This window comes from Globicephala melas, chromosome 11 (genome assembly GCF_963455315.2).
Source record: "Globicephala melas chromosome 11, mGloMel1.2, whole genome shotgun sequence".
NCBI classification, from domain to species: domain Eukaryota; kingdom Metazoa; phylum Chordata; class Mammalia; order Artiodactyla; family Delphinidae; genus Globicephala; species Globicephala melas.
Window position 1 is genome coordinate 66,826,170 of NC_083324.2, and position 22,926 is coordinate 66,849,095.

The 22,926-nt window shown below is 43.5% G+C and overlaps 1 protein-coding gene across 2 annotated transcripts in view; it reads left to right on the top strand.

Moving 5' to 3' along the window:
• The first annotated feature begins 10,423 nt into the window (after positions 1–10,423).
• ZFAND3 (zinc finger AN1-type containing 3) overlaps positions 10,424–22,926 on the top strand; it is a 337,867-nt gene continuing 325,364 nt past the window's right edge. Inside the window, exon 1 of one of the 2 annotated variants that reach the window (XM_060307446.2) lies at positions 10,424–10,622. In XM_060307446.2, the coding sequence (XP_060163429.1) occupies positions 10,552–10,622 (71 nt within the window). In that variant the 5' untranslated portion in view covers positions 10,424–10,551. The remainder of the gene's footprint in view (positions 10,623–22,926) is intronic. The other variant, XM_070046699.1, reaches the window with a different exon arrangement.

The window sequence follows — 22,926 nt, forward strand, 5'->3', positions numbered from 1 at the left end:
GTGGATACCTCTCTCCCTTCACTAGGCTGGCCTGTACTCTGTCCTCTTAATGGGCTTTGGAGTAACACAGACCAGGCCACAATCCTGCCCCAGCTCATCCCCTACTAGCTGGGTAACTTTGGACAGGATGAAGAGCCTCTGAGTGCCCTTAACAGAACCCTAATTCTCTATTCCTATAGTAATCTTATCTCTGCTCCCTAACTCCTAATCAGAAGGCAACTAGCCTTATTGGATTAATCACAGCCTTAGGAAGAAAACTCTGGATAATTTTACCAAATATCACACCCTCCAAATCTACTTACACACACAGTCCCCAGCTGTCGCAGACACTGTAGGTGCCCCCTCCATATCCCTTGGGACTGACCACTTCAGAATGATCCCATTAACTTCCAATGGCCAGTCTCTGCACCTCTTTGTCTGAAGGCTTTCTCTGAAACAAGGAAAGGGTGCTTTGCCAGCACAAGGCAGGCCAAAGTGCTGCGAGAGAAGCGGTTGTTTAAATACCCAGTCTCCCCTCCCTCAGGTGGAATACCATTAAGGTGTGATTTTGCCCAGTCCTCACAGGACTAGTCACTGAGCTCTAGCCACTCCCAGTGGTAGCTGGCTTGATGACACACCTTTTATTGGTCACTTCACCTCACCTAGAATTGTTCTCTGCGCCTCCCAATCTTTGTATCCATGTCAGCTTTCGTTGGGGGGAAGGAATCCAGTCTAAGACACCAGCCTTAGCCTTTGAAACCCATCCTGGACATCTAAGCCTCTTCCCCAGTCCTAACCATCTCCCTGAGCCACCAACTCTGCTTGGCATTCTAAATGCCTATTCCTCACTCCCCAGCCCAGTCCCTGCAACACTGGCATCCCCCCTAATTTCAACCTAACAATTAATTTTAACCCTTTTCCCTAGCCACTCTGACTTCCTCAAATACCCTTGGTTCTTCCCATTGGGTCAGTTCTTGGAGCCCAGCCTGGCCGCATGTGGTGCTATTCTCTCCTAGATGCTGTGTCTGCAAACTTGAGCAAGGGACTTGATGGGGAACTACAGGTCAGTCCCTGGGGGCTGACAGAGCTATAAGGCCACTGCTTCTGGCTGTTTTTCCACCTCTAGACAGGAAATCAGGAAGGCTGAGGTCGGTCCTGGACGACTCACTTCAGGGAGCTCAGGGCTGGCAGCAAGCCTGAGCAGCTAGCTGACCCATGGAGGCGGAGCTGAGCCTGCCTGAGATGAGGTGGAATTAGGGGCTGAGAGGATGGGGTTCCCCTCAGTGCTTGCCTGCCAACTCCTGCAATTTCCTGTCTTTCTCCCTTTAATTCTTTTTTCCCTTTAATTCCTTTTCTTTTTAACCTATAAGCAGCAACTAGAGGCCTTAAGAAATAGCACCCATGCCGGCAATTCAAACATCAGCCAGAGTTATTTCACATAGTTCCCCTGAATTTTTAGACTCTTGAAAACCAAAAGCCTAGTTAAGAAACAAATAACAGAGAAATAATTTGTAGTACATATGATGAAACGTTAATATTCTCAATATCAACAAAAATATCTTAAAGGAGAAAAAAAACCCTTATAGAAAAATTGACAAAGGCTATAAACAGATAATGCACACAAAAATAAATCCAAATTAAAATTCAACTATTTTTATATCTTATCATATATAAAAACATGATAGGATATAAAAGTAATCTGGTCCTCATTAATAATCAAAAAGTGCAAATAAAACATCCATTGGGTGTCATTTTTCACCTTTGACCTTGGCAATGATTAAAAAGATTAATGCTATCCCAGTACTACAGAGGTGTGGGGAAATCTGGCTTCCCATTCACTGATGGAGGGGAATGTAAATTGGTACAACATTTCTGGAGGGAAATTTGACCAAATGTAACAAGTGTTAAATGGTATTGCAATTCTTTTTCTAAAAAATTTATCCCAGATATTAATAGGACTAATGGGGGAAGATTCGTTGTAAAATTTTTATAGAAGTGGAAAGCTGGACCTAGCTGTCCTTCAAAACTTTTTTTTTTTTTTGGCCATGCTGCATGGCTTGCAGGATCTTAGTTCCCTGATCAGGGATTGACCAGGGATTGAACCTGGCCCTGTCAATGAAAGTACAAAGCCCTAAACACTGGACTGCTAGGGAATTCCCTCAAGACTTTTTTTTTTTTTAATATTTATTTATTTTGGCTGTACCGGGTCTTAGTTGCAGCTCACTAGATCTTCGTTGCAGCATACGGGCTTCTTAGTTGCAGGCATGTGGACTCTTAGTTGCGGCATACATGCAGGATCTAGTTCCCGACCACGGATAGAACCTGGGTCCCCTGCATTGGGAGCATGGAGTCTTACCCACTGGACCAGAGGGGAATTCCTTTTTTTTTTTTTTTTTTTGATGTGGACTATTTTTAAAGTCTTTATTGAATTTGTTATAATATTGCTTCTGTTTTATGTTTTGTTTTTCTGGCCAAGAGGTATATGGAATCTTAGCTCCTGTAGCTCCCTGACCAGGGATCCAACCCATACTCCCTGCATTGGAAGGCAAAGTCTTAACCACTGGACTGCCAGGGAAGTCCCAAGACATTTTAAAAAACTTTTAAATTGCCTGCCTTCACCACTAGAGTAGGGAAGCTTATGTGTCTCATACACTGCTATATCCTCAATGCCCCAAACAGTGCCTAACACAGAGTAGGGGCTCAATTGTCTGCTGAATGAATAAATGAATGAATGATAAGACAAATGAATCAAGAGGGAATTCATTAAATGGTTCACCCATGTATAGTGGTCAGCAGCCATTAAAAAGAAGTGAATAATAACAGTGAATGTTTATTGAGCTTGTACCCTAGGCTACACACTATGCTAAGATTTCCTCATGGATTATATAATTTCTCACAATAAACCTATGACATAGGTAGATACTATAATGTATAGTCAGGACTTTTCTCATTGAAACATACTGAAACCTAACTCAAATTATGTTAGGGGGAAGAAAAGGAATTTTTTGGTCCATGTAACTGGAAAGTCCAGAGGGTTGCTCCAGCTTCAGACGTGGCTGGATTCAAGGACTCAAACAATGTCTTTTTTTTTCTTGGTTACGCATAGTCAAAATATTTAATTTTTCACTTCTCAGTCAAACAATGTCTTGATGATTTAGTTTTTCTCTCTTTCCATCTCTCTTCTTTCTTCTTCGTTGTCTTGGTCCCTTGGCAGCCTAGTTCCGCATGGAGGGTCCCTGGTAGCTCTGGGTTACATGGGCCCAAGGACACTTGCTATCAGAAGGCAAAGCTAGCAAGTCAGGCCAGGGATGGCCCTGGCTCTCCTTGAGCCATTCTGAATTCTTATGGCCAGAGGTTAGGGCTCCCTGACTAAAACTAGTTAGTGTGTGCATCTCTGAGAAGGCCTGGGAACAGGAAAAGTGGGACCACCAAAGAGAAACTAGGCAGATGAAAAGCACTGCACATTACAGATGCCTCCTGTAACAGATGAGGAAACTGAGGCACAGACAGGCTAAATAATTCCCCTAAAGACTCAGAGCTAGTAGGTGGTAGGAGGCTGATTCAAACTCAGGCAGCTTGACTTTGGAGCCCATGATTTTAGTGTGATGTTTAATTTTATGTGTCAACTTGACCTGGCTGTGGAGTGCCCAGATATTTGGTTAGACATTGTGGGTGTGTCTGTGAGGGTGTTTCTGGATGAGATTAACATTTGAATCAGTAGACTGAGTAGGGCAGATTGCCCTCCCCAACATGGGCAGGCCCAGTCAACCTGTTAAAGGCCTGAGTAGGTCAAACGGTTGAGCAGGAGAGAATTTGCTCTCTGATGGTCTCTGAACCAAGACATAAGTTTTCTTCAGGTTTGGACTGGAACTTATACCGTTGGCTTTCCTGGTTCTCAGGCCTTAGGACTGCAGATCCTGAGACTTCTTAGCCACTGTAATTGCATAAGCCAACGCCTTATAACAACCCCCTTTTTACATATATGGTAAATATAAGTAAATGAATAAATAAAATTAATATATTGGTTACACTTTATATATATAATAAATAAAATCTCATATATATGGCTATTATATATATTTTTATATATGGTTTCATATATATACTAGTCATGTACATGTACATGTACATGTACACATGTACATACATATATATACAGATCATATGTATCTCTGGAGAACCCTAATACATTTAGCTACAAGACAATATTGCAAAGCTATATGCATAGATATGGAAGATGTTCAAGACATATTTCTAAGTTGAAAATAATCAGCTAGAATATACTATGTGTTGAATGACCCCATTAATATAATCACATATAAATGAAGAGCCTGGAGAGGTATACACCGAAGTGTTAACACAGGGTATATCTGGGGAGGGGGATGGTATTAAGGAGAACTTCTCCTTTCTCATTATTTGAATTTTTTTTCCCCACAAAGGTCAAGTATTTCTGGGAAAAACAATATTTCCATTCTTAAAAAGAAATTTTAAGAGTCAGTAAAATCAAATTTCACACCAAGATGGGTGTGAGCAGCAGGGAAATCAGCTATTGCTTCACGAACAGAACACAGGATGTGAAATGGCAGCATAATCTCTGCTCTTCCCCTCTCCTCCCATTGCAATCTTCATTTTATTTAATTTATTTTTAGTTTCCTGAGAAGGGCTGGAGACAGTATGCTCGGTTGCTCTTCTTTTCCCTTGGCTCTGAGAGTTTATCCATGCCAACTGGACTGTAAGTGACTAAAAAAATAAACTGCACATCAGAAAACTCAAGGGCCAGAAGGAACCTCAGGGAGGGGCTGCCTCAGTGATTTTAAAAAAATAAAATAAAAGATTTTTTATTTTCCTTTGGAAAACCATACTCAAGTCAGGGAGGAGAGCAGAAACCAGAATTCTTGCTCTGAGAACATGGCTTGCCAGTCACTCATCTAATCTAACCTGATCATTTTGCTTAAGGGTGTCAGGTCTCCTGCTCTTGGCCAGCTGTACCAAACGTTCCTGAGTCTATGCTTGGGTTGCATTTTTTTCTGGATTTTCAGAGCCCAAGAAGCTCCTGAATTAGGCAACAAGTCATGTTGTAACTGTGGACGGTCTCTGCATCCTGCACAGGTGAGAGATGCCCCCCACTTTCTCTTTCCTGAAAGCCCAAGGCTCTTTTCTTTTTTAGGATTGTTGAAGAAACTGGCTCCCATTCTCTCCAGGGGTCCAGGATATTATAGAGTTCTCTGTTCCCCAGAGTGGGTCAGGGCCAAGGGATATAAGAAAGAGAGCAAGGGAAAAAAAGACAGTGGCAAGGCAAGGAGCCTAGTTAAGCTCTTAGAATTAGGGTTGAGATTAGGCTTAACACCTAGGGTTAAATTTTACAGATAATATTAGGATTAGGATGAAGATTGAGGCTAGAGTTTGGATTGGACATTGGGAGTAATACCAGCTTAGAATGAATGTTAGTGATGAAAGGGTTTAAACTGGGAGTTAGAGAGAGTTGTGGGATAAGGATTAGAATCAGAGTTGGAGGACCATCTGCTTTGTCTCAGGTCTCTACATGTGCCTCCTTTTTGGTTGTGACTTTCAGGACTAAGGTCTTTGGACGCAGTATTACCAAGAAAGCAGCCCTTGTGAGCCCCTGCCCTTGAGCCACACCTGGCTCTTTCACAGTAGCTCTGGCTGCTGAAGCATTAATATTATCCTTTCTTAAACCTTACTGAGCATGTAGATGGCTCCTTTTGGGCCAGTGGTGATTGCAAACTACCCCCAAGAGTCATATCACAGGTTCATCTGGAACGTAATCCACAGCAGAAAATAGTCAAGACAATTATGACAAAAGTACTTCTGCCAATTACCCCCGCACTTTGGTCCCCTAATTTGATGATGCCCTGGAATTTTATGTCCTCTCTGAGTTTTTGGCCGAGTGGGCACGTTATAGGAACTGGTTCAAGGGCTCTTCAGACAGAAAACTTGGGAACTGAGAATGAAGAGTTAGCCAGCTAGGAAAGTAATGAGAAGAAGCAAATGAACACTGGGTCTCATTTCTTACAACTGCAGTGTGACAAAAAAGCTCACAGTGAGTTTCAGTGTCTTTAGGGAAGTTGGGTGGTGATGGAGATGTTCCCTCAGGATAGTCTGATTAGGATGCCAGCTCATATATGGGTCTCACATTGATTAACAAATTATTGTGCCTTTGTATTCATTCAACAAATATTTATTGAATGCCTACCAAATGTGCCCTAGGGATTATGTATATAGCAGTAAACAGACATAATCTTTGGAGAGGAGACACACAAATAAATATTTAATTATAAACTGTGATAGGTGCTGCAAAGAAAGAGTGCCATAGAAGATAAAAATGGGGCAACATAATTTTAATTGGGGCTGGGTGTCAGTGAAGTCTCCTCTGAGGAAGTGCCATTTAAATTTAGGCCTGAAATAGCTCAACTAGCAGTTCCTTTGCTGGAAAATTCTTGAACTTTTCCATTGTTCTATATGGGTTTGAATTTCAGGCTGCAATTTACTCCTGTTTTGGTCTGTGGTAGACACCTTTTGGAATCTTTGCCAAGAACATAACTGATCTTTGAGAACTGTAGGTTACAAGGATGGGTCTCTGGCAGCCATGTTTGCATTACAAAGCAAAGAGCCTTCGCTTCACAATGCTCCACTGGCTAAAGGAGACTGTACCAGAAATAGACAATCTGACATGAGCTAGACCAATAAGGATCTTTCTCCTGGGAATTGGGATTCATAGATACTAATTAATCTTTGCTAGTTTTTTTGTTTTTTTTTTTAAGATTTTTTTTTGATGTGGACTATTTTTAAAGTCTTTATTGAATTTGTTACAATATTGCTTCTGTTTTATATTTTGGTTTTTTGGCGTGGAGGCATGTGGGATCTTAGCTCCCCGACCAGGGATCGAACCCGCACCCCCTGCATTGGAAGGTGAAGTCTCAACCACTTGACTGCCAGGGAAGTCCCTCTCTGCTAATTCTTGAAATGAGGATAGGTAAGCTTGGACAGCCATGTTCCTAGAGAAGCAGTGAAAACAGATCTGCAAAGAGGAATGAAGCAGCACTGTAGAGAGAAGAGCATGTGACCAGGGAGAAAAGAGATAATGAAGGAATAGCTACTTGGCTTCCTGCTGGTATTTCAGATCCTTGTTCCAGTCCTTCCTGAGATCTTGTTGATCTCTGTGCCCTTGGGCTCTATAAGATTATTCCTTAAAAAAATTTTTTTTGCCATGAAGAAGTTTCAGTGGATTTCTGTACTTGCAGACAAAGGAGCCTTGACTAAGAGTGGGTTTTTGTTTTTGTTTTTTTTTCAGTATGTGGGCCTCTCATTGTTGTGGCCTCTCCCATTGTGGAGCACAGGCTCCGGACACGCAGGCTCAGCGGCCATGGCTCACGGGCCTAGCCGCTCCGCGGCATGTGGGATCTTCCCAGACCAAGGCACGAACCCGTGTCCCCTGCACTGGCAGGCAGACTCTCAACCACTGCGCCACCAGGGAAGCCCTAAGAGTGGGTTTTTATCAGATTAGCTCTTTCGTTCAACAAACATGGATTGAGTCTGTGTCAATCCCACTGAGATTGGTGGAGCCCACAAGTCCACAGAGCATGCACAAACAGAATGGTATGTACAGAAATAAAATAATAATATTTGGTAATAAAATTAATCTAAGTAACACCCTCTGAGTCTCTGCTATCCCCACTGGGTTGTGGGTACATTAACAGCTATTTCTAAGAGCCAGTTCTTTTGGAGCTAGGTTTTGTGAGGAGAGACAGACATGTAAATTTCCTGGTCCTATAATGGAGACTACATGGGCAGAGGGAGGAGGGACCAATTCTGCCTTGCAGAGTATGGGAGGCATAGAGGTAATAAATGCCTGAAGGGGCAGTAGGAGTGTGCTGGGTAGGACAGGAAGGGGCAGAGGGGAATAGGAGGGACAAAGCCTTAGGAAATGCCTTGTACATACTGGGTACTTAATAAATGGTTGTTAAATTGAATAACTGGCAAACAGGTAGGCAAGCAGTTTGTAATATGACAATCATGTTTTATATAAAATTTTCCTTTTGGTTTTAGGGTTTCCTTTTCCACATACAAAAGAAAGTCATCAAGATGCCAATAGCAGGAGTCTCACTTAATCTGTTTGTTAAACTCAAAGCCTGTAAATCTTCTGTGAATGTGGCAATTTTATGTCAGTTTAAGTGGGGATTTAAGGAAATATGAGTCCAATGGGAGCTGGGTGTGCCATATGACTTCATCCATTCTATGGGCTTTCGACAGAAATATTTATTGAAGGCTTGTGAAAATCAACAAAGCCGAAACTAAATATTACGCAAAATAAATCAGCATACACGTTTGGAGGGTGCTTTGGCTTTAAGTGGTTTGATTTTTGCAATTACTGTCTTCATCAGCAGGAGCCTCTTTAGGAGGATGCTAAACTAAGTGTGATCCTTGCTCTTTATGAGGTAGGGGGTAGATGGGCCCCTAAGATCTCTCTTCAGGACTATTCACTGCTGTCTCTCTGAGATCATTTAGAGGCCAAAAGAAGCAACAACAATGTTAATAAGTCCACAGAGCATGTACAAACAGAATGGGCAGGTACATGTAACTCCGTATCACCAGTGCTGTGAGTAACTGAGCTAAGTGGTGTCAAGCTTCTGCTTTCCAAAAGCAACTGGAAACCCAGGCATTAAGAGAAATCTACTGAACTTTAAATAATTGTGACTATTCAGAAAACTAATTGGTGGGGGGCAGGAGGGGAAAGCAAGCAACACCTGCTTACAATAGGGCTTGTGGCTGTCAACTGGCAAGGCCTCCTTCTCTCTATCCCAAGAAAAGGGGTTCAAGGCCCCCCTGGATGGGGTTCGAGAGGGTCTCTGTACACGCTCAGCTGTGGCGGGGAAAAAAAAAGCCAGTAAGTCTTCCTAGAAGTAGCAGGGACTGAGAAGTCCGCCCATAGGGCCTCAGCTATGGGTTACCTCTCCAAGAGGTCTGGTGGAAGTTTGCTCCTTGTTGAAATTAATCATTAACAATCGCCTTCTTCTCATGATTGGCTGAAGCTCAGAATGGGTTCAGGATAAAAGACAATGAGCGTTAAAGGACTCGTTTTTTAGTGCCTCAAACTTTTTGGTCACTTACCAGTTTCCATCACTAATTTGGCCATACCTACCCTCCCAAAACCGAAATGTCCACTCCAGAAAGAAGAGAGGTTCTCCTAGCCTAGGCATAGGGAGTGAACTTGTATCTCTGAGGTTGGGGACACCGATGTGGTTAGAGGGGCACGGAACCTGACCAAGACACTAGCCTCTCTCTCCCCGCCATTGCGGGTGCGGAGAAGGGGAGGGACGTTTCCCAGAAGTTCATCATTGCCAACGAGAAACCGGTTCTCTGGGTGGTACAGGAAGAGTGAGTTGGGTGTGGGAGGCCTGGGAAGAGAGGTTTCCAGGGGTTAGCAGTTCATTGAGAAATGTCCTCCGGCATCGCCCGGGACCAAAAGCGAAGGGCTCGCGGACCGCTCGGATAGCTGAAGACCCCAGCAGCCCCAGGAAGACCGAGCTCCACTTCCGGGTTTGGAAGCTCTCCTGGCCCTTCCCAGTGCCGGGTAATGGGATTCTCCGAGCGCATGCGCGGTGCTCGACCGCCGCTCTGGGACTGGTTCAACTAACCCTAAACAACTAATCTGCTCCTCCCCCTCTCGCTTGGGGCGTACCATTCGCGTTTGGGGGGGAGGTAACGTGCCCCAGAGTATTCAGAAGTCTGCTCCCCTTCTTCAGACAGGGGAAGGTAAGTTTCCTTAAGATTTTAAAAGTTCCAAGAATAAGAAAGCCTCCGAGGCCTGTCGTTGAGTGATAGTTCTACGGTCTCGGCTTTGCCACGGCCCCGTCCTCTTCCTTTGAGGCGCTGAACAAAGTGGCACGCCCGGATCCCAGCTGATCAGCTGCTGGGCTTTGGCGGCGGCTTCCCCTCGGCGAGACCATTGTGACTCCTTGGGAGGGGTGCGTGAGGAGGGGAGGGGGCGGAGCGGCCATTGTCCGGTCAGCGCAGCCTCCGAGGGAGGGAGGGTGTTACGGAGCGAGCGGGGCCCGTGGTTTCACAGCGGCTGCCGCTACGCTAAAGCCGGCGGGGGGGGCCTCAGGTCCTTCCCAGCGCCGCCGCACGGGACATCGCTCTGGCTGGGAGCGGCGGTGGGAGCTGCCGAGGGCGCCGGGACTTCCCTCCTCCCCCGCGGTCCTCGGTTCACCCGTACGCTCCACCTTCTCAGCTCCCCTCCCTCTACTCCCCCCGGCCCCCCCCATCTCCGAAGGCCGAGTGGTGCGGCCCGCCTCCAGCTGACCGGCCTGGAATCCCGGCTCGGAGCCCCGGACTCGCGCCCGCCCGCGCGCCCGCTCCCTCCCCCTCCCCCCGCCCCGAGCCCCCCGACGACGCCGCCGCCTCCGCCTCCGCCTCCTCCTCCTCCTCCTCCTCCGCCTCCTCCTCCTCCGCCTCCTCCTCCTCCTCCTCCTTCTCCTCCTTCGAGCGGGGCCCAGGCCCAGCCGCTAACACCGCTGCCGCCGCCGAGCTCCGCCGCTGCCGCCGAGCACCATGGGAGATGCCGGGAGCGAGCGCAGCAAAGCGCCCAGTCTGCCGCCTCGCTGTCCCTGCGGCTTCTGGGGGTAAGTGCCCGGCTGGGTGGGGGCGGGGGCCGGGGCGCGGGCGCCGGGGCTGCCCGGGCAGGCCTCGCGGCCCGGGGAGGCCGGAACCCTGGGGGCTGGGCCCAGGCCGGGACTGCGGGGAGGGGGCAGGGGCCGCGTCCTGGGGAGGGGCAGCGGGTAGGGAGCTGGGGGTGGGCAGAGAAGGCCCTGCCGGGGGTGCGCTGCCACCCTCGGAGACTCGGCTGCCAGAGGCTCGGGCCGAAAGGGGCCGGCCGGGCTACTGGTGAGGGGGGCAGGGCTGCGTTCAGGGATGAGGGGGCGGCGTTGGCACCTCCCGGTGGAGCTGGGGTGCCCCCTTCCCTTGGCTTGTGGAGGCCAGCCCTTCCTCCCCTCCTTGGTATGAGTTGGTGCCCAGGAACCAGGAGGGTATTTCCTCTGACTTTTTCACCTCTCCTCCTCCCTGTCCCCCAGAGACTTGCATCATCACTTCCTAAATTATATCCTAGTGCCCCATTTGCTTTTAGGAAGCTGTTTAGACGTGACCCATTTTTAAAAGTCGAGCCCAGAACCCAGGCTTGGGTAAAGTTACAAGACTGTTGAGGTCTCATCTTATTTAAAACACGTTTGTTTCAGAAGGTCTGTAAGATTCCCTTGTCAAAAAAAACCTCAAGTCAGCTTGGCTTAGGAACGTGAGAGCCAACTTGCTTAATTGGCTCAAATTCCCTTCCGTCCCCATTTTTTTTTTTTTAATGATAAAAATATTCACCTTGGCCAGCCTGTATTATTGCTTGGCCATCCTGTGTTAGAGTGAAAATATTTGAGGTGGGAAATCAACTTTTCCACCTGTAGTTACAGTTTAAATTCTTCTTGTTACACTTGGAGTTTTTATGGATTGCCACCCCTCTTACCAGACAGGTGCCTCCGTCATAATTTATGATTCTAGATCTATTGTAAGGAAACTGGAGACTTTGAAGGCCAGCTTTTGTGATTTATCTCTTTTTTTGTTTTATTTTCCAAAGATTCAGTATATTTGGAGGTGCATAGAGGCAGTAAGGAAATGATTATTTCTGGTGAGGGCATCTTGGGAAGATGTATTGAAGTATTTTATCTTTACTGTCTCTCAGATCCTAGGGATGATTGAGGTAGAAATTAAGGCTGTGGTTTTTGGGAGTGCAGAGAAAGATTAGAAAGTGGATCTTAATGTAGATTTCTGTGGAGTTTGTCATATCCAAAGGTTATGACAAAAAAAATCTAATTTTCTCATCTTTCAGCCTTTTCTTTCTCAAAAATTTCTTGGTGAAAGGATATTAGCGAAAAATAAGTTACAGCGTTACCAAAAGTTCTGAAGATGTGAAAATATCTTAGATTTTATAGTCTCCCCTTCTTTTTGGCTTGAAAATAATTGTGTTGCTTGCTAAGTGCTTTCATAGGCAATCTAATTCCCACAAGAATCTTATTAAGTGGGAACCGTTCTCTCTTTTATTTGTAGATGGGAAAACTGAGGCATTATTTATACACGGGAAACTTGCCTTTGCATTCTGGGATTTCAGGGTGGAGCTAATGAGCTCTGTAGAGTGCTTAGTACCATCACGTTTATGACATCAGTCTGCTGCCCTGGAAAAATCTGGTGTCACAAGCCTCAGATTGTAACTCATAAGAAGACATGTGGCTCAGAGAAAGTAGCTGCCAGTGGCAGCTAATGCCCAGGACGTATCAGAGGTCTATTTCCTGGCAACATGTTAATGTCTTTGGGACCATTATTATGAGTGGAACCCACATTAAAAGATTTACATCAAGACTTAGAAACTGAGCAAGGTTCTGAGTAATGCAAGGAGAGTTTGGTAGTAGAGAGGAATAGTTACACTGATGCCATAGTTGACTTATAAGCAACCAGGGCTGCTTTTTTGATACTTTCAATATGGCACTTTTTATGAACTGCAATTTGCCTAATGAGAGTTAGGCGAAACTAATATCTTTATGGTGGAAGCTGTTCTTTTTAATGTGTAATGTTTTAACCTTTCCTAAAGGCACCTGTGTAGTTTGCAGTTTATACCAAAGTATAAGGAAATTGCTGCCTAGTTTCCATTATATCGTGACTGATTTTGAACGTTTCCCTTATTGCATGGGCTACATTCATGTTATATTCATTAAGTAAACTTATAATGTATTTAGCAAATATTTGAGTGCCTCTGATATTATGGTAGACCAGAGGGGCACTGGCACCATTCTCTGGGAGCAGGGGACATAGAGGAGTAAAAACACCAGTTGCAATGAAGTGTGTTAGGCTTGGAATAGGGTTTGTTGGGAGGGGCACCTACTCCAGTTGAGGTGGATGTAGAGGAAGATAGCCTGGAGGGTGATGCCAGCCTAAGCCTGCAGGAAGATTAGGAGAGAATGGAAATAGATAGGGAGAAGGGTGTTTTCTGTCAGGCAGAGGGGAGAGCATGGATGAAGGCCTGGATATTAGAGAGAGCACTACACATTTGATCAGCTGAAAGTTCATTGTAGAGGATTGGTAGATTGTGAAGAGGGGTCAGCTAGAAATGAGGCTGAGATGGTGAGAGCAACTGGTGATACAGGCCCCCATATGTGATGCTTATGACTTTGGATTTTTATCCTGAGTGCACTGGGGAGCTGTTGAAGAACTTTGAGTGGGTTGTGAGGTGATTTTCTTTAATGTGAAAGATTACTAGATGATCTTGAGGGTGGCCTGTGTATGTGGGTATGATTGTGTATGTGTGTGTGTGTGTATTTGTTTGTGAATGTGGTGTCTGTATGTTTGTGGCATGTTGTAAAGTCCAGAGGTACAGAAGACTTGTCAGGAGGAGTGATCCTCAGGGGATTACTATACCTGTATGGTGGCCAGGGAGAATGGAGAGAAGTAGATGTCAAAGCCATTCAGGAGGTAACTTGCCTTTGCCCTTCATGAGCATGAAGGTGAGTGTGTTCTCTGGAAACTTTAGTCAGCATTGCACTCTGCGGAAGCCGCAGGTCTGTGAAGTCAGCTAGTCAGGGCCCACACCCAGCCCTTTGCTGAGGAGCCTTTTAGCAGAATGTTCTGGTACTAGCAGACTAAAGGCAGTTCCTTTAGGATTGCTCTTCTCTCTAGTGACTTAGGCAGAAGGACTTGCTGCCCAGCATTGTCCACTCAGGACACCAATCAGTGGGGGTTGGTTAACATAGGAGAGCTTTCAGGTGGGTCTTTTGGGACTGCAATGAGAAAGGAGAATGCCTAGAGGAGCATGCAGTGCAAATGTGTTAGTGCTTCGAACACTCAAAATTTCTAGTTTTCTCCTTGGTTTTATATTGTGAAATTGAGTGTAGGTAATTAAGTTAACGTGTTACAGAGAGACCACTGGGAAACTTTGCTACCTTGGAAATTGTTGAAGTTTTACTAAAGTTGCAAGGTGTTTGTATAGCACATAAATGTTTTTAGGGTTAATGACCATAAATGGTTTTTTCCCTGAGACATGGACTTAAAACTTTTAGTGAAATATGAGCATGAGCATTTTCTTGGCTTATTTTAGGCATTCAGTAATCATGCGAAAAATCATGCTAGTTTATAATTGTCAAATCTGAAATGAAGTAGTCAATTGGTGCATTTTCTTTAGTTGAAATACATATGTAAAAGCACTTTTAAATCATATAGCTATAAGTGGTATTAGTTGAAGCTACAGAATGTACTGAGGGATATAGATTCTTCACAGATATTTTCAAAAGTTTTTGAAAGAGCAGACCTAGAATATTATTAAAAAAAGACAGGAAGAAGACAATAAGAATATCCTGAGTGTATTATAGGGTGATAGAACAGGTAATTAATTAGGATGGGGGAAAGATGGACTTTATTTTCGAATTCTGCATATTAAGTATAAATATCTAATTACAATTATTGATATTCTGCCTTTATAATTGGAGATGGTCTCTATCACAATGTAATTTAATGGAAACTTTGAGAAGTGTTATTCTTTTCATAAGTAAATTTAAAGTGTAGTAGACATAAGTGTTCAGTCTGATATTTAGGGAATAATGGAGTATTTTATTTTTTAAATAAATTTATTTATTTTTGGCTGCGTTGAGTCTTTGTTGCTGCGTGCGGGCTTTCTCTAGTTGCAGCGAGTGGGGGCTACTCTTCGTTGCGGTGCTCGGGCTTCTCATTGCCGTGGCTTCTCTTGTTGTGGAGCACGGGTTCTAGGCACGTGGGCTTCAGTAGTTGTGGCACGCGGGCTCAGTACTTGTGGCTGTGGGCTCTAGAGCACAGGCTCAGTTGTTGTGGCGCACAGGCTTAGTTGCTCTCCGGCATGTGGGATCTTCCTGGACCGGGGCTCGAACCTGTGTCCCGTGCTTGGCAGGCGGATTCTTAACCACTGTGCTACCAGGGAAGTCCCTGGAGTATTTTACATATGGGATGTATTAGGTAAACGATTCATTGTTTTGATTAAAAAAAAGATGTTTATGATTTACTTTCTAATGAAACATGTCATAAAAGAAATATTACATGGGTACATTTTCTTTAGGGAAATAGATTATATTAGTATTTCATTTTTGTGATCTATTCTGTTGAGAAGCATTTTACTTACCAACTAGATCTGCTAGATAATGATGAATTTTAAGTAAAGATGGAGTTAGGGCAGTGATCAAGAGTAATCTCACAAAATAAATTCTGTTCCTGAAATGGTTACTAGTAGAAAGTTGATTCAACCAAGATACTGACTAGTTAGCTTAAACAGAAGTTATTTATTTATTTTTATTGTTTCTTTTATTTTCTCTGAGCCCAGGCTTTGGGAGTTGCTGTAGAACTCTGTTTCTGTCACTCTGTGAGTTATATGGCAAGTTTGCTTGGCTCCTAGTAGTGTGTGGCCCTCACACATTTTTGATTTATCAGTCTCTGTCTCCCAATTGGAACATGTTGCCACACTTCAACCAGCTTAACCTGGGCTTTCAAATTCCATGTGAACACAGCATGAATCACTGGTTAATCAGTAGAATGTTCATTCCAGTGATGTCACTAATTATCCATCTGATTATAAAACCCCCTTAAACATTCTCTTAAACACAAAACAGCTCATTTGTACAGTTTTACTTTTTTTGTTTTTTAAAGATTTTATATTTTTAGAGCAGTTTTAGGTTCAGAGCACAATTGAGAGTAAGGTACAGCAATTTCCCATATACCCCCTGCTCCCTCCCATGCACAGCCTCCCTTATTATCAGCATCCCCACCACAGTGGTGCATTTGTAACAGTGATGAACCTACATTGACATGTCATTATCACCCGAAGTCCATGGTTTACACTGCGGTTCACTCTTGGTGTTGTACAGTCTGTGGAATTGGATGAAATATAGTGACATGTATCTATTACAGTGTCATATAGAGTAGTTTCACTGCCCTAAAAATCCTCTTTGCTCTTACCTATTCATCGCTCCCTCCTCCCAACCCCTGTCAGCCACTCATCTTTTTACTCCATCGTTTTGCCTTTTCCAGAATGTCATATAGTTGGAATCATACAGTATGTAACATTTCCAGATTGACTTCTTTCACTTAGTAATATGCATTTAAGGTTCCTCCTTGTCTTTTTGTGGCTTGATAGCTCATTACTTTTTAGCACTTTAAGATTCAATTGTCTATATGTATCACAGTTTATCCATTCACCTACTGAAGGACATCTTGGTTGCTTCCAAGTGTTGGCAATTTTGAATAAAGCTGCTATAAACATCCATTTGCAGGTTTTTGTGGACATAAGTTTTCAACTCCTTTGGGTAAATACCAAGGAGTAATGCAGTTTTACTTTGCATTTTTGAATTTTGTGTGCATCTGAAGATGCAACATGATTTAAATGAAGTATTCACTGTCAATACGTTTATCTATCTGCCTCATTTTCCTGATTACATTTGAGTATCCAGAAAAATGTGCCCCTTTGCAGTGATGGAACATGGGGAGATAATTTTATTTTTTAAGAAAACATGTTCTTTGTTTACATTGGTTTGAGACAGTAGCTTTTTAGAGTTAGATCCAGTTAACATATAGGACATAGGCTCTTTTGGTATAATTCTCTTCTCCCCATTCACCACTCTCCTCCCCTCATCGCCCCCTCCCCCCAAAAAAAAGAGAACACAGCACTTTAAGTCTACTGAAAAGTTTTGACTAAAAATCTCTTCATAGTCTTTAATAGTATTAAAGTTAACATTAATTTTTACAAGTTAACTTTTTTCTAGCTGGAAAAATCAGAGGGCCAAGAATTCTTTGAATAAAGTTTTTTGAAATGAAACCCTAGTGTATTAAATATTACTTATTGAGGGCAGAGTATGAAGATGGTGAGAACTAATATAATTTGGAGTTTTTTATTAGGTCATACGGAGGTGCGTCTGTGCAAACTGATGCAAAGTTTTGCACTACCACAATAATTATAGATCAAGATTGAGGTTAAAAGTTCTTTTTTCTTTTGAAGAAAGGTTAAGTTCAGTATCTGATCAAAGCTACATGTAGGAATTTGACCAGTCACAACTCAAAAACTTGTATAATTTTAATCATACACTTAAAAAAACACTTAAAAAACTGTCCAGGGCTTCCCTGGTGGCGCAGTGGTTGAGAGTCCACCTGCCGATGCAGGGGACATGGGTTCGTGCCCCGGTCCGGGGAGATCCCACATGCTGCGGAGCGGCTAGGCCTGTGAGCCATGGCCGCTGAGCCTGCGCGTCTGGAGCCTGTGCTCCGCAACGGGAGAGGCCACAACAGTGAGAGGCCCGCGTACCGCAAAAAAAACAAAACAAAACAGTCCAGATTCAGGCTTGTTGTGGGACTTTGTGTCAGAGTGGTTTGCAAAAGAGGGCCTTCATTCCAACTGGGTGGATGACACTGATGTCTCTCGGTTCTGGTAGGGGCTTTGAGAAACAGGCTGATCCTGCTTTGGGCTGGGTCCCTGTGTAACAAAGTTATGTTGCTGAATGAGATATTTAGATATAAGGAAGAAATTTCCTATGTGTGTTCAATGCAGAAGGGAGGTTAAGCAGCTTTATTTGAAGTTTTTAATAACCAGAATCTAAGACTGCATTCTAGAATTGTTCTGTCCAGTATGGTAGCCACTAGCTACATGTAGTAGTTTAAATTCATACTAATTAAAATTAAATAAAATTAAAAATTCAGTTTTGAGTTACACTAGCTATATTTTAAGTACTCTGTATCTCAGTAGCTGGTGGCTACCTCGTTGGGGAACACAGATATAGAACACTTCATCCTCCCAAAATGTTCTGTTGGACAGTGCTCTTCTAGAATGTTGATCTGATAGGCAGCCAGGATTTTCAAGCCTATTTTTTTTTTGCTTTTTGTCTAGTTTTATTAAGAAACAGTTGACATGCAAGCCTGTTTTCTTGTGAGTTCTCTAGATCCCTGTTTTCTCTCATATTCTGAAAATGTGGGGCGTTTGATTTAGCTCTGTGTTATTGTTGTTGTTTTTTTTCTCACCTCCAACATATTTTATTTCCAAAGGGGGAAGCAGTCCTATTGTTAATTCAGATTACTGGAAAGTGCTCCTTTGATCAGTTTTGGGAACTAAAATTTCAGTACACGTTAGTCTGTAATTTGAACTTTTTTTTTCATGTTAGCTTTTGGGTCAGTCATCTTTGCCCCTTTCTTAAGTCTATTAAACTGGCAACCTCAGAGGCCTATACAGGAGATGTTGGACTAATACAGAATCTTTTTTTTTTTCTCTTTAGTGAGAGAAGTTTTGAAGGTATTCACCTTGGACTATGACTTTTGTAGATTCACAAATGTAAATCTCATATGACAGCTTTTGATATATGATTAAGGATAAATGCATTGGATTTTCTGGTAAATTCAAGTCCCTCTGTACAGGGGAAGGTGGAGTATGTTGGAATATCCAGCAGCAGTGGGCAAAACCAAACTGACCTGTGATGTATCAGACTGAGGGAATGGAACAAGATGAATGAAAATGCTATGTCATCCTTGAGGCCAGGGGACAGAGCTGCAAACAGTGCCTGACATCTGAAGTTGTGGCTGCAGCTGTTCACTGCTGCAGGAAGGAAGAATGCAGTAGGAAGAAGATGTAGTGCTAGCTAACTGCGTTTGTTCATTCAACTGTACCAAATGTCCTGTATTATAGACAGGTGCAGTTTTGTGTTAGGGCAGAAGAATGTCCTGGGAAAGATCATGGATTGCAGCTGTGACCACTCTGGTTGGGGGAGAAGTGGGGATGAGGGCAGACCACACCACAGCATTTTGTGTTTCTAGTTTGTGGACAGGCTTTATTTAGCCTCATTGCTGCCTCATTAATGTCCTGGTAAAGAGTTAGGTTGGTGGTGTTGCACTTGGGACCTTCTGGGGAGTGCCTTTTCTCATTTCTTTCTGCTAAAGTGGAATGACATGGAGTAACAGTTGTTCGTGTCTTATCTACCTCTTGGACTCTTACACACAGCTAAGTTGAAGTGCATTTATATGAATAATCACACTCTTAGCCACACTTCCTGGAAGGAGAAGTATTCTCATTATTCAAAGTATCGCAAATACTCTTCCTGCAGTCATTTGGTTTTCTTACATGGTTGTGCTGGTAGCATTCCTGAACAGGGTGTGTGAAGTTTTCTCTAGCTAATGGGTACCTAATGGGAAAAGTGGGGCAGGAATTTGGAGAACATAGATTGGGTGGGGGGCTTTGCTGATCATGTCCATGCTTTCAGAGTCTCTGCCTATTTCAGGTCATTGTTTTTCAATTTCAGCCCTTTTTAGAGTGCTTTATATAGATAGATGTGCTGGGAAAGTTCTCTCCTGAAAGAATTTTTTTTCAACATAATGAATGAGACACAAAATAGATTGAATAATACAGTCATTCTTAACTGTCCAGGTGTGTATTAACCAGCAAGAAATAATAAACTGGAGGTGGGAGAGAGTGTGGTGTATTTCAGTGTATGTTGTTTCTAGATTTATGATTGCTTGTTTTCTGTCCTGGGGATGGATGGATGGTATTCTTCCTTTTCTTCAGATGCCACTGAAATTCAGAAAACCAGGTTTTTCAAGTCTTTGTGTTTGCATATGAAACTATGCGTGTATATACAAAATCTTCACGGTGTATGACCCTATACAGTTTTATCTAGCTTGCCTTTCCCTTTTAACATAACACAGAGCTGTGGTACTCACCTTTAAAAATAAAGGTGTGTTTTTGCATGTTGATCCACAAAAATCCTTGCTTAGAGGAACTTTTGTTTTATTCTTTTGTTGATTAGGGGGACATAATCATGTATTCTCTGAGACCTGTATTCCCTGTTTCTGTGTATATATCACGGTTAATTAGCTTTACCTGTTGTTCATGTCATCCCCCCCACCCCCAGTACTGAAGCACTTTCAAGATGTGTTTAAACTATGCATTTTATTTGTAAAGCTAATCTTTTTCTTCACTGAATGTGGGGCAGGATCTAATCATGGAACAGTTGCTGTAACAAGTGATAAAGATACAGTCTTGAGTAGAAGTGTGGAGTGTTACATGATGTATACTAAGAGTCTCTTTGGGGGTTTATAATCTCAATAATACCAGTATGGATTAATTTAGAAAATGATAGTCACAGTAAAATCTTATCTGTGGAAGTATGTGTCCCTAAAGGCTGCATTTTCTTCTTCTTGGTTTTAAGCTGTCTGGTGACTAGATATTTATAATCCCATAGTTGAAAGGCCCCTAGGTTTACCTGAATAGTTTTCATTGTAGATAAATTAGATACTTACATTGTATGTGTTTTTGGTTGGAGTTAGGGACAGGAAGAATGGACTTTGTTGGTTTTGTGTTGAAATTTGGGATGCAGAAAAGTCACTGGACAGTATCTGACACCTGATTTGGAGGTGAGTTGGAAGAGTAAGGACACACAAGGTGGTCAAGGGGGAAACTGGGGTGCAAGGAGGATGAGGATGGGGAAATGTGGAGTGGTGGTAATTAGGAATGAAGATGCTTTGTGATCACCAACTTCTAGTCAAAATACGAGAGGTGACCACATCTGTAAGGGCTCGAGAAACTAATGTGAACAGGTGGTGTGGGTGAGATTAAAGAAAACATTCTGTTTTTTTCTTGAAGTGTTGGGTGTGAGCCCCCAGAGGTCTTACACGGAAGTGCTGAAGATCATAGGATGAGAGCTGTGGTGCACATTCCAAACTAAAGTTTAGTGGAAGTGGCAGCAGCTTTCAGCAAAATTAGTCTTCCATCTGTTAGAAGCCCATGGGCTGTTTCTTCTGCTAAGCCTTCTCAGCCAGTTAAAGGATGGTGCTTCGTGGTGTCTCTGCAGCAGACCATGGAGACTCTGCCTTCTTTCCTTTATTGGTATTGCCACAACCAACTCCATTCCTTGGGGTATATTGATATTTTTCATCTCCCTTTTCAACCTCTAAGCCTGGTGTGGAGAGTTCAACAAAGTTTTGCTCATTTCCTCCTTTACTTGCTGTTCTTGGGGGAGAAAACTCTCACAAGCCCTTCCCATTTAAAAGATTTTTCAATGAATACATTTAGGGGAGTTTACATTAAATTTTAAAGAATTTAATAGTAGTGCGTAGTGTTTGTTGGAGGAATAAGACCTTTCTTATTTGCTGTGAGGCTGATGAAGGGCCCCCTCTCATCCAGCCTAGGCTCTTCCAGAATGCCTCCAAAGATGCAGGGCATGCTGATATCTCATCTCCAGAAAAGCAGCTGAGCTCAGTGGCTAGGCAATGGGCTTTGAAATCAAAGACCTGGGTTGAAAACTTTATAACTTTCTGCTTGATTTTGGGCAGTTTACCTCTTTGCGTCTTTTTCTTTAAAAAAGAATATACTAGAGTTGTTTTGAGGTTTAGTGAGCTCTAATGCCTGTCAAGCCCCTTGACACAGTGCCTGACCAGGGTAATTAAATTTATTAAGGGCTGACTTCCCAGCCTTGAATGAAGGAGCATTGGTGGCAGATTAATAGATGCAGAACTTTCTTGCCTCAACTGGCAATTTGCATTTATGGTAATCTCCAGACCAGTGCCACCTCATTAGTTGATGAGGTTTCTGACTGGACTTTGGCTGGTTTGGCTATTTTCCAGAGCCTATCCCTTGTTCAGCAAGCATTTGTTAAGCATTCTGTTGTGTGTCTTGAGCTCTGCTAGGCATGTTATACTGTTTTAGCTTCTGCCTTAAGAAAGCTCACAGGGTGGAAGGGATGGCAGACAGTAAATGGACAAAACACCATGAGGAAAGTGCTATGGGAGATCATCACAGAGTACTGTGAGAGCACTGACCGGGCATCTTACTGAGACTGGGAGTGGAGGATGGCCAGGAGGGCTCTCTGGGGAGATGGTGCTTAAGCTGGGAGTAAACGATGAGCAGGAGTTAACCATGTGGAGGTGGTGAGGAAGGGCTTTCCAAGCAGGGGGAACGGCTTATGCAAAGGCAGAGAGGAGTGAGAAAGCTTGCTGAATTCAGAGAATTGCAGATTCAACTCAGGATGTTAGCTGCATTTGTGGCGGGAGGCAAGATGAAGCTGGGGGGATGAGCAGGGGCCAGTCATGAACCTACTTGATTGTTGGATGGTTGAGTTAAGATTTTACCTGGAAGCAGTTGGTACCATTTAAGGATTTAAGTATGGATGACAGATGATATTTATATTTCAAAAACTTTACCTTGGCAGCAGTGTGGAGGAGAGTTGGAGGATATAAGCATGGAAGCAGAGTCCAGTTAGAGCCCATAAACCTTTTTGGGCCGTGGATGTCTTTGGCAGTCTGGTGAAGACTGCAGCCCCCTTTTCAGGACAATGCATAGAATAAATTACTTAGGATTACAAAGGAAACCAGTTAGATCTAAATGCATTTCTATATGTGGATTAGAGAGTCTGTGAACCCTAGATAAAGCAACCCTGAGTGAATGCTGTAGTAGGAGAGCTGAGAATGAATGGAGGCTGAAACCTGGGTAGTTTAGTCCGTTGGGGCTGTAACAACAAAATACCATAGACTGGTGGCTTATAAACAACAGAAATTTGTTTCTCGCAGTTCTGGAGGCTGGAAGTCCAAGATCGTGGCTCCGGCGGCTTTGGTGTCTGAGGAGAGCCAGCTTCCTCATTGATGCTGTCTTCTCATTGTAACCTTACATGGTGGAAGGGATGAGAGACCTCTCTCTAGCCTCTTTTATAACAGTACTAATCCCATGATCTAAGCAGAGCCCTCACGATCTAATTGCTTCCCAAAGGCCTCACCTCCAGATACCATCACACTGGGCATTAGGATTCAACATGTGAATTCCGGTGGGGGAGCACAAACATTTCACTCCATAGCACTGGGACAGTGGGGACTGCAGAGGAGGGCTTGAGCGTAAGAGCAGAGACAGACTGG